Raw genomic sequence first — 12,232 nt, forward strand, 5'->3', positions numbered from 1 at the left:
GGTCGCAGCACGTCACCAGGCTTGCATGACTTCATCAGCGCTCCGCTTCAGCGCTGGGGAGCTCCACATCATGCATAAACATGAGCTGTCACTATCACAGTGAGGCCCCAAAGAGCCAGAGCTGCCAGCCAAAAGTGGGACTGCGGACACATGCTGCAGTGTGTGTGTGTGTGATTTGGATGAGTTTCAGGAATGTGGAGCACAAGGCTGTGGATGGTGCCGCGGTGTGTTTCAACTCACAGTCTCAGTGGCTCAACACACCGAGCTCAGAAAGCAAATATAGAGGCACACTGCAAACAGATGAAGATACTCTCATGCATCTCCCACACCTAAAAATATGATCTTACTTAGACTGGTAGATGATAAAATGGCTGAAAAAAAGTTACATTTATTATTTATTAAATAGAAAGCCCAAATTATGAGATACTAAATCATAGTTATGAGATAAAAGATGGAATTATGACAAAAAAAGATTAAATCATGATACAAAGCAATAATTACAAGTCAAAACTTATATACTAAGTCATAACTGAAAAAAAGTGAAAAATATGACGGACAAAATTATGAGATTAAACGTTGAATTTATGACTTGCTAAGTGGTGATTATAATATATTAAAAAAAATAACAGAATTATGGGATACTTAGTCATAATTATGAGATAAAATCCCAAATCATGAGACTAAATCATAATTAAGAGATGAAATTGACACAAAAATGGAAATTATGACATGCTAGGTGATGATTATGATATAAAAAGACAAAATTATGGAATACTAAGTCCATTATGAGATAAGTCAAAATTGAGATACCGAATCATAATTATGAGATAAAAAGATGAAATCATGAGATACAAAGCCATTATTATAAGTCAAAACTTATATACTATGTCATAACTGAAAAAGTGGAAAACATGACATAAAAAGTCTAAATTATGAGACTGATTAGAAAAGTTGAATTTATGACATTATATATTAAAAAATAACAGAATTATGGGATACTAAGTCATAATTATGAGATAGATGCCTAAATTATGAGATACTAAATCATAATTGACAGAAAAAAAATTTATTATGAGATACAAAGCCATAATTATAAGTAAAAACTGACTTATGATTGACTGGGTTGTTTTAAATTATGAGGTATGAAAGGTTGAATTTATGACATGCTAGGTGATGATTATGATATAAAAAGACAAAATTATGGAATACTAAGTCCATTATGAGATGTCAAAATTGAGATACCGAATCATAATTATGAGATAAAAAGATGAAATCATGAGATACAAAGCCATTATTATAAGTCAAAACTTATATACTATGTCATAATTGAAAACATGACATAAAAAGTCTAAATTATTAGACTGATGAGAAAAGTTGAATTTATGACATACTAAGTGATGATTATTATATATTAAAAAATAACAGAATTATGGGATACTAAGTCATAATTATGAGATAGACGCCTAAATTATGAGATACTAAATCATAATTGACAGAGTTTTTTTTTGTTATGTGTTACAAAGCCATAATTTTTTGTATATTATGACATAAGCATAACTGGGATAAAAAAAATCAACAGTATGAAAAGTTGAATTATGACATACTAGGTGATGATTATGATATAAAAAGACAAAATTATGGAATACTAAGTCCATTATAAGATAAGTCAAAATTGAGATAACGAATCATAATTATGAGATAAAAAGATGAAGTCATGAGATACAAAGCCATTATTATAAGTCAAAACTTATATACTATGTCATAGAGATAGACGCCTAAATTATGAGATACTTAATCATAATTGACACAAATATTTAAATTATGAGATACAAAGCCATAATTATAAGTAAAAACTGACAATCATAACTGGGCTAAAAACAAATGTTTATGACTAGCTGGGTGATGATTATGATATAAAAAGACAAAATTATGGAATATGGAAGTCCATTATAAGATAAGTCAAAATTGGGACACTGAATCATAATTATGAGATAAAAAGATGAAATCATGACATGAGAAGTAAAAATTGACATACTAAGTCATAACTTAGATTAAAAGTCCAGAACATGACATTATGACAAATTACAAAAATTTAAATTATGACAAAAAGTCAAAATTATGAGATTATAAATTCTAAATTGGGATACTGTCAAAAATGAGATTGAAATTGAGATAGGTATGATGCCATAATAATGAGATAAAAGTAAGATAAAAAAAAAAAAGATATTTTGAAGGTCTTTTGACGTATAAATGCAACCACCCACAACACGGGCAAGCACCGCTGAAAATAAAGAAATGTGAAGTAAACATGTACATATATCAATACTAAAAGCCATAATGGACACTGTTCAGCGAAGATATGTGAACAAATAAACCAAAGTAGATGTGGCTAAATATCTATGTGTTTGTATTCTATCCAAAATGTCAAAAATTACAGATTGATTTTGCATTTCTGTCATAAATTAAGACATGACAGTCACTGCAACCAAGCTTTATCATAAACAGTGGTCAGATATTGAAGCTGGACTTCTAATGATTCAAGGTTTGTTAAGAGTTTTATGGTTTTAGCTGGCGATGGACAACAACAATCTGGGGCTGCCAGTGTTCAGTGTTCTTCCAAATATATCCTTTTAATCTGCTGGAAAATGTATTTTTGAATTTTTCTGAAAGTAGAAGGGTGCACTAAAGGCGTGGATCATTTATATTTCATGACGGCATTTTAGTGTTTTCCGACTTTGAAAGGTTTGAATTGTTCAGGAGCAGAGCAGTCTTTGAAAAACACAAGGACTAATCTCTAATGTGTGTTCATTTTCCATAGTAGCCTATTTATTATAAATGGGTGTTGATTAAAGTGTCATCATTTGACCCTCTGTATTCTTTTCATCTCCAAGCAGTCAAAATCCACATTTCGGTTATGCTGCCACATTTATTAAAGTTTAACCTCAATAATTATCATATTTAAGAATCACAAAGCTGAAGGACTCCAGATAAGTATAATTTTCAATATTTGGCATGTAATGTGTTTGAGCGCCGCCTGGTGGTTATATGTATAAACCGCTTATACACTCTCACCTAATAAATTACATCTGATAATAATTTTAATGAAGTAAAATGCCATATATGAAGACTCAGTGGTCGGGGAAACAAAGGAAGGGTGCAAATGTTTAGGGTAGCGCGTTTAAAACTTTATTCATAATATGATACAAGAATAGTTTGTGCAAGAAATGGATGGGAACGTGGACCTGTACAATATTAACAAAACTTATTTGTAATGCAATCCAATGGCACACACACAAAGCACAACACTCAGTTGCTCAGTTTGGCCATGATTGTGTCAAAGGATATCAAGATATATTTATTTTTTACACATTTCAGCTTGTATACATTTATTGGTTGTATAAGGTTGTATATATATATATATGAATATAAAGTGCAAAAACAAGAACACTTACAGTGAAGGCATGGCCCTGTTGTACTCGTGTGCTTGTGTGTGGGACTCTATCCATGTACAATATGGCCGTATGGATAGACTATCACACACTGAATATGGCCTAGACTGGACTAATGTAATATGAAATTTAACCCTTTCCAGCACATCGACGAATATGCAGTTTAACATCATTCGTCTATTTGTAATACACTTGAGTCTGTGCAAGATACAGATACAATTAATATGAACAGCTGAAAAAATGAGCTAACATCTAAATTTCACCTTTTTACATTTAAAAATAGACATTTGTTGTATTTATCACTCCTCCAGCCTCAGTAAAATAGCACCACAGGGTTGCACCTTTCAAGCCTAGAAATACAAAATTACCTGATAGAAGAACTGAGCGATGTCTTGCTTTGGAAGAGTAAGGCATTTTCATCGTTTTCAAAAGGATAAGAAAAATACATAAGCACTGTTAGAAGACTAGATTACATTTTATATTGCATATAATTATATTACGATTTGCCTTTCGTTCGTATATTTTTTAAATGTGATTTTTCGTTCACAATTCTTCTCGTGAAGATGTTTTGTTGTAATTTTTTTTCTTGTTTTTTTTTTTCTTTTTTCCTAAAGCAAGTGCGTGTAGCATCACAGTTGCAGTTTATCATTCTTTAGAGAGAATGTGTGTCGGTGTCCGTCTCCTGCTGTCCAGTTCATTTTCTTCTGTGACAATCCTCAGACTAGTTTTGCTGAGAGCCCTAGCAAAAGGAGAGGAAAATGAGCCAATGACAATAACAACAGCTCTTTCGACACAGTTAAGGTCATTCCAGTTTAAGGAAGCTTATTTTCACAATTTTGACTTTTCGAACTTGAGTTTATATCTCTTAATATGGATTTATTTCTAGAAATTTGGAATTTTTTTTTAAAAAAAAAAAAAATTGGTATTGATTTATTTTTAGAATTTTGGAATAAAAAAAACGGAATTATGAGGAAGAAAATTCAAACTTAAGAGAATTCAGAATTCTGAGAAAAAAGGATGCAAACTCACGAGAAAAAAAGCCAAAATTGCTGAAAAAAAGACAGAGTTGTGAGATTAAAAAGTCACATTAACCTTTTTTATTTTGTTATTCCGTGGCAGAAACAAGCTTCCATAACAATTAAATAAAAAAAAAAACGATTTAGAATATTAACAACACTAATCATGTTAATTCAAAACCGCTAACCGAGTTTGTTCTCTTGCGCTTCCAGCAGTCAGGGTTGAGACGTTTCTGCTCCTCGGCCAGAGCTTTGGCCTCCATGGTGTACATCCTCCTCTCCTCATTCTTCATCTTCTTCCATTTATCGCCCAGAATCACGCTGATGGCTCTGAGTAAATTAGACACGGAAGCCTCATTTTAAGAGAAAGACCCATGCAACCGGACAGATTTCTCTTCTGAAGTATGTATAAATGTATGTACTTTTGTCATTAATAGTTTTTAAATATTTCTATTTAGATTAGTTTAGTCATTCTTGTACTTGAACTTAAGACTTTTATTTTATATTCTAGGTTTTGTGACATAGCTAATGCAAACATTTGTCGGTCTGCTTGCGGCACATCCACACACCTGTTGTCTTTGCCGGGATACATCTGTGTGTACTCAACCCTGTACTTCTTAGCAAAAAGCATGAAGGCGTTCATTGGCCGCTTGCACTTCGTGGGTGTGGCTCCAGAGCTTCCTGAGGCGTGGCTGCGCTGTGATTTGCTGCTGGGGGAGTGGTGGGAGGAGCCGAGGACGTCCATTTTTTCGCAGTCGGGACTCACAGCGCCCCCGCTGGACTGGGACGCCCGGCGCTGGCGTGCCATACTGCTCAGAACGTACACGGCGGAAGAGTCGAGAGGGGTGAAGTCATAACTGCGTGTGGGATGAGAAAACAGTCAACATGTTAAACACATTAAGCTGGAGCCAATTCAGTTCTTATCTCTGATTATATCTCTATATATTTTCATTAATAAATTAAAATAATAATAGGATTCATCTATAAAAACTAAACTAAAACTAAAATTAAATAAGAGACTGTTATTATAAATTTGTTCATATATCACAGTGGTTTCCAATCCTTGTTTTGGAGTCTGATGAGCTGAATCAAGTGTGTTTGATTAGGGACACATCTAAAATGTGCAGTGTTGGGGATTCTCCAGCACCAGGGTTATGAAGCATTAATATATAATATTTAAAAAAACAAATAAAATATTTTGCTTAAATAAATTATATTGACAATTAACCACGCATTTTCTCATTACCATAATCTCCTCATTAATGTGAAAAATTATAAATTATATGAAGCATTTACACATTTATCTTACAATTTTTACAATTATTTTATTTTAGTATTTTTATCATATTATGTAAAAATTACAATCCATTAATTTTAATATAAATATACTGTCATAATAATTAAACAAAAAAAAAAAAACATCAGAAAAATATAGGCGTATATTTAATTTAATTTTGGAGTTAAATTTGACCTGGACATGTTTTTTTTTTTTTTTCATGAGATTGACCAAATACTTGTTTGTTTTTACCTCTCAGTGTTATTTTATTATTATTAATATATTATTTTTGACATTCTGAAATCAATTTTACTATATTTAAAATTTAGTCATTTTATCTACTATTGTGATTTTTATTAGTAATTTTGTGATTATTTATTAGCTTGCTTTTATATATATATTTCTTTTTAGCTTTAATTTATTTGTCTTACAATTTTAGTTTTAGCAATTTTAGTACTTCAGTTTATTTTTATTTTTTTTCAGTTAGTTACCAAGAAAATGTTTTTTGTTTTTCTGTTTTTTTATTGTATTCTATTTTAGATTCATTTTAATCAACAAGAACAGTTTTTTTAATAGTGTTAGTTGAAGTTAACACTAACAACACTGGTACCTCTTAAAAGTGTCAAAAACGACAGAGTCGTCACAGTTGATGGCGTCGCAGTGTCCTGGCGGCAGACACAAGTCTCCAACCTGCATGTCATAACAGGGAATGCCATGCTGTACAACAGTAAGGCTCGGATAGAAAGAAGACCACCCTAACACACACACACACACACACACACAGAGATTAGATTAATAATCTGAAATCACATGTATCTTCTAATGTTACTGCATAGAAACAGACTTCTGCATTTACCTTTATTTTTCACAAAAAACGGATGGTCCAAACTGCACTCAGCGGTCAGAAGCCCTGCTTCAGAGGAACCAGGGTCAAAGGTTAATTTCAGGACAGACTGGCCGAAAGACACACTCTCCTCAAAGACCACCAGCTTTAGCCCATCAGAGCCATAATTCTGCGAGACAAAGACACTTAAATTACTTTGGCAATAAGATTTTTCAATGCATTTCAGTACTGGATGAATTCATTAAAGCAATAGTTCACCCAAAAATAAAAATGTTCATGCCATCCAATACGTAGATGAGTTTGTTTCTTCATCAGATTTAAAGAAATGTAGCATTGCATCACTTGCTCACCAATGGATGTGAATGGGTGCCGTCAGAATGAGAGTCCAAACAGCTGATAAAAACATCACATTAATCCACAATTAATCCACACCACTCTTACTTCAAACCTTTGCTTCTGTTTAAAGTCCCCTATCCATAATATTGCTTTCTCCCGTGAAAAATCATCTTGACTGAATCAGGTGGATTACTTGTGGATTACTGTGATGTTTTTATCAGCTGTTTGGACTCTCATTCTGACGGCACCCATTCACATCCATTGGTGAGCAAGTGATGCAATGCTACATTTTTCCAAATCTGATGAAGAAACAAACTCATCTACATCTTGGATGATCTGAGGGTGAGAACATTTTCAGTAAATACATTTTTTTGAGTTAACTATTCCTTTAAAAGGCGAAAGAATGTCATCTTTACCTTCATTGGGTTGGACTGTGTTCCCCCCTCGTCATCTGAATCTTCATCCGACTCCATCACGTCCTCGGCATCCTGCCACTCCACGTTCGGACCTTTGTGGAAGCGCAGACGTGTTCCTGGAGGGAAGAGACAAGAGACAAGTGTTTGGAAAGAGATCTCCATGTATCAAAAGAGAGAAAAGTTCAACTAAACACCTTTGTTAAAATTAAAACTTCAATGCTGTTACATAAAGACAAACATGTTCCAGGCAGAGAGTGTGAGGACTAGAATCTCGTTGGCCCTCCTGTGACCCGGAGACACGCCTGTTTTCCCCGTTTGCTGCTCTGCATTTGTAACAGCAGAAGGTGCTGTTCACCACATTTCTTCAAACCATCTGCCATCACAATATCAGCTGCTGTTTTGTTCCCAAGCTTTCGGGAACACTTTATCTGTGTGTCTTTACCTTTCAGGAAGCAGTGCCAGGCAGTGGAGGGCCAGGAATGGGACCATCCCAGGTCATCATCATCGGACAGAGACGACATGCAGAAGATGCCCGACTCGGACTCACTGCTTGCCTGCAAAACACACATTAAACAGCCTCAAAAGTTTGTACTATATGCTATTTACTCTTTATCTCTCAGCCAAGGTCCAAAATTAACAGTAAATAAAATTACCGAGCCATGTGGCTGCTAACGTTATTAGGAACATAATACATGCTTTCAGTCGAACTGTAAGAATGACGGAGACGTATAGATAGTTTTACACGGGGATTAACTTGTAAACAGTGTTGTTACCTAAATAAAACTATTTTAATTAATTACAATAAAGCTGAAATTAAACAAAATATATATTTGATGAAAAAAAAATGAACTGAAATAAGCTGAAGTTCTAAAATTACTAAAACTGAAATAAAAATAAGGCTAAACTGATTTTTTTTTAATTATAAAAACTATAAAAGCAAAGCAAAATTAAAATGAAAACCAGGGTTATTACAATTAAGGACAACTAAAACTATTCATAACATTTTTGTTTATTGAAATTAAGCTGAAATAAATGAAATATAAATATTAGATTGAATTTTGCTTTTGTCAACTGAAATAAGTTTATGTTATTACTAACTGGAAATAAAAAGTAAAAATGAACTTAAACTAAAATAAAAATAAAGTTAAACAGTAATATTAAAATAAAACCTAATAGAAATGACAAAAGCACATAACAAAAATACTACAAATTTAATTTAACAGAAAACTTAAAATATAAAAATTAAAGTTAATTAAAAATATAAATAAAAATAACATGAATAATACTAAAAAAACACTGATGAAAACTGAAACTTTAAAAAAAATAACATGAATGTTAATTAAATATATTTTTGTTTTTTTTTTTTTTTTTTTTTTTCTCAGTTTACTAACCATTGGCAAGTGTGACAAAAAGTTTATTCTGGACCTTGATAACAGCACATAACATTATCAAAAACTCTTAAGCCATTCATGAAATCCCATTCTAAGTGTTTGCATCTGTGAAGGCCTGTGGTGGTACCCTGGTGCGACGGCGTTCCCTCATGTGGCTGCGGGCGGGACTGGGAGCGCTGCTGGAAGACAGAGGGGGTCTAGCGTAGGAATGTAAACTGCTACTGCTGGAGAAGATGTGGACAGGAGAAGACCTGCAACGATAATGCTTCATCAGTACAACTGTGCTGAGCAATTGACATTCGTGTGCAAATGGCAGGATCTCCTGACCGGTTGTGTGGAGCGTTCTGGAGCAGGGGGCTTTGAGGGCTGGTGGCGATGTTGGCCAGCTCGGTCAGCCAGTTTGTGTGTGAAACGCTGCCCTCAGGCCTGGAGCTCCGGCCCTCGACGGGCCCCTCCTCGTGATGCGACACGCCCGGGGCCACCTGGAACACGCCCGGGGTCAACTGGTCATCCTGCACCTCTTGCAGCTCAGGCAGGTCATCTGCAGAGACGTAAACTGTCACTGCAAACAGCGTTTGGAATCAGAAATGAGATTTTTACGTTTTCAGAAGAAAATACAGTACAGACCAAAAGTTTGGAAACATTACTATTTTTTATGTTTTTGAAAGAAGTTTCTTCTGCTCATCAAGCCTGCATTTATTTGATCAAAAATACAGAAAAAAATGTTAATATTGTGATATATTATTACAATTTAAAATGATTGTTTTTAAATTTATTATACTTTAAATGATCATTTATTTCTGTGATGCAAAGCTGAATTTTTAGGATCATTATCACATGATCCTTTAGAAATCATTCTAATATGATGATTCATTATCAAAGTTGGAAACAGTTCTGCTGCTTAATATTTTTTCAGAACATGTGATACTTTTTTAGGATACTTTGATGAATAAAAAAGTTTATAAATGAATTAAAAAAAAAAAAAAAAAGTTGTTTTTAAATTTTTTGTATTTTGTATTTACAATATTGGTTAGTGGTTTGGGGTCAGTAATTTTTTTGTTTTTCTTTCTTTTTTTTAAAATAAAATCAATACTTTTATTCAGCAAGGATGTGTTAAATTGATAAAAAGTGATAGTAAAGAGAAATATATTATTAGAATATATATTATTAGAATTTTTTTTTATTTTGAATAAATGCAGTTCTTTTTAACCTTTTATTCATCAAATATATTAGACAGCAGAACTGTTTCCAACACTCATAATAAATCAGAATATTAGAATGATTTCTAAATGATCATGTGATAGACTGGATGTTACATGTGACACTGAAGGCTGGAGTAATGATGCTGAAAATTCAGCTTTGCATCACAGGAATAATTTTTTTTTTTTTTTAATTATATTCAAATAGAAAACTATTATTTTAAGTTGTAATAATATTTCACAATATTACTGTTTTTTCTGTATTTTTGTATTTTATTTTTTCTGTATTTAAATGCAGGCTTGATGAGCAGAAGAAACTTCTTTCAAAAACATTAAAAATAGTAATGTTTCCAAACTTTTGGTCTGTACTATATGAGTGTTAAACCTAATTACCATACTCCATGTGACTCTCAATAGAAGGGCAGCCAGGTGAGGAGGGCAGGCGCTCATTGCATTTAAGCAGATTGAAGGCCTCGTCCATACCTGAGCTCTGTGTCTGGATTTCCTGGACTCTCTGAGGGACCGACTGAGTTTTCACTTCCCACACCATATTATAACATGTCAGCTGTGCAGGCTGTGAACACAAGCGAAGCGTTAAAGTGAAAGCAAAATAGTTAGGTAATTTCCAAACCAGCTTACTTGCACATTTTTACTTGTTTTGAGTGAATGAATGAATGAATGAATGACAACAGAAGTAAACACAGGAACAACAACTGCTCTGTTGGGTATTGCGCAATATGTTCCTGGCCACAGTTCAATCACGTTCAGCACTTGTAGCATTCGCTTCCTTAATGAAATCAGAGAGATTAAAAGCTTGGATCCTTAAAACTAATTTCGTCGTGTAGAATAACGCGTTCGCCCGTGTTTTGGTGAAGCGCGGTCACGTGCCCCGCATTGCACGCAAGCCTTGTTTATAAACTTTCTGGTACTTCGCGCATGCGCAGCGCGGCTCATTCATTCATAACTGCGTAACAACAGGGGATCAATAACAGCGATAGATTGCGCTATAAAAATCACCATAACTTTTGACAATCGCAGATGGAAGTCCCCCCGTTCGATCCGATCGAAGATAAGCCCGTGTTTACGAGTGGAAACCTTTAATTTGTGGCCATTTCGCTCGCTCGACGGTTTCAGTTTTTCCGCACAGGAAGAAAACACGATTTTTTCTGCGCTCGCGAATTAACGAAAACAAAACAGACGGAAGCGCGTAGACGTTTTGGCTTATAACTGAAATTTAAACACGAATATTGTCGTTGTTATAGCTGAACGCGAGAACAATAACTTCAATACGGCTGTCGAAACAATACTAAGGTCTTTGTTTAGGGAAAAAATCGTCAAAAGCTAATTAACAACTGCATCATTTAATCAATCACATCTTATACAGATCATCCAGCTCGACATCAGACGTGTAATCGATGTAAGATAATGAAGATAAATGCTTGAAAGTGAACTCAAATGTCAACAGTGCGAGCTGTAAACAAAAGAATGTCAACAAGTTGGGACACGGTACATCAAGTCCACTGTAATGAATGGAGACCCTGTTTTCTTCTGGGTTTAAATGGAAAAAAATCACGACGGGTTGTTTTTAATAATTGTCGCTATGGTGAGGTAGAGAATTACCAAACCACAAGCAAAACAACAAACGTCACAGAGAAGAAAAAAAAAACCCCTTCGAGTGAAAAGTTGTCATTTGCGATCGAAACAATGAATGACAGTCGGTTTGCTCCCCGCGGCGTCAAACGTCGCCGTCTAAAATAGCCACGCGAATTAAAGTTCATTGACGTTACCGTTTTGTTTCGTGTTATTATCTCAACAACTTTTTTTTACTTACCAAACCTGTCGCCATTACCGAGTATCTCTGGCGTTCTCCGCGGAGGCAGGACTGATTACTTTTAGATCTGGCCTCCCATTGGTGGAAACGCACGTCAGTTTGGTGAGCTCGAAGCGTGATTGGCTAGTTGCTCGCACAGTGGGTTAGACATGGATAGTTTGTTATTGTGTTTGTGATTGGCCAGTTCCGCCTGCCCGTTACATAACCCGTGAATCTCATTGGTTTAGATGTTTGTTTTTTTTAAGTCCCTCCCTCTTTGTTAAAGAGTGGATTTGAGGTATGTATTGTCGAGGTAAACAAACATTTGTCCTTGCATTTGGATAATATTACAGTTCATTAAAAGGGAAATAGCTGATCTGATCACATCTGAGGAAGTTTAATTTTTGATGGCATTTCTATTAAAATGTTACCCAGTGAGGTCACAAACAGGCATATTATGCAAAAGTGAAAATAAATAATTTGTAGTATAGGACT

General features: G+C 34.4%; 1 protein-coding gene across 3 annotated transcripts; it reads right to left on the reverse strand.

Moving 5' to 3' along the window:
• Nucleotides 1–3,163: 3,163 nt before the first annotated feature.
• On the reverse strand, nucleotides 3,164–11,891 carry LOC109099396 (HMG box-containing protein 1-like). 3 transcript variants are annotated; one of them, XM_042715018.1, is made up of 11 exons: nucleotides 11,759–11,891; nucleotides 10,321–10,501; nucleotides 9,056–9,269; nucleotides 8,856–8,979; nucleotides 7,780–7,891; nucleotides 7,338–7,453; nucleotides 6,598–6,754; nucleotides 6,352–6,496; nucleotides 5,035–5,322; nucleotides 4,654–4,795; nucleotides 3,164–4,188 (listed from the first exon to the last, which is right to left on the reverse strand). In XM_042715018.1, the coding sequence occupies exons 1-11, from the start codon at nucleotides 11,771–11,773 to the stop codon at nucleotides 4,171–4,173; spliced, it is 1,512 nt and encodes a 503-aa protein (XP_042570952.1). In that variant the 5' UTR covers nucleotides 11,774–11,891; the 3' UTR covers nucleotides 3,164–4,170. The 3 variants fall into 3 exon arrangements, with proteins under 3 accessions (XP_042570952.1, XP_042570951.1, XP_042570953.1); XM_042715017.1 differs by having other exon boundaries at nucleotides 9,056–9,290; XM_042715019.1 differs by lacking the exon at nucleotides 11,759–11,891 and adding an exon at nucleotides 10,581–10,920 and having other exon boundaries at nucleotides 9,056–9,290.
• Nucleotides 11,892–12,232: the final 341 nt, after the last annotated feature.

Source organism: Cyprinus carpio, chromosome A25 (assembly GCF_018340385.1).
Source record: "Cyprinus carpio isolate SPL01 chromosome A25, ASM1834038v1, whole genome shotgun sequence".
NCBI lineage: Eukaryota > Metazoa > Chordata > Actinopteri > Cypriniformes > Cyprinidae > Cyprinus > Cyprinus carpio.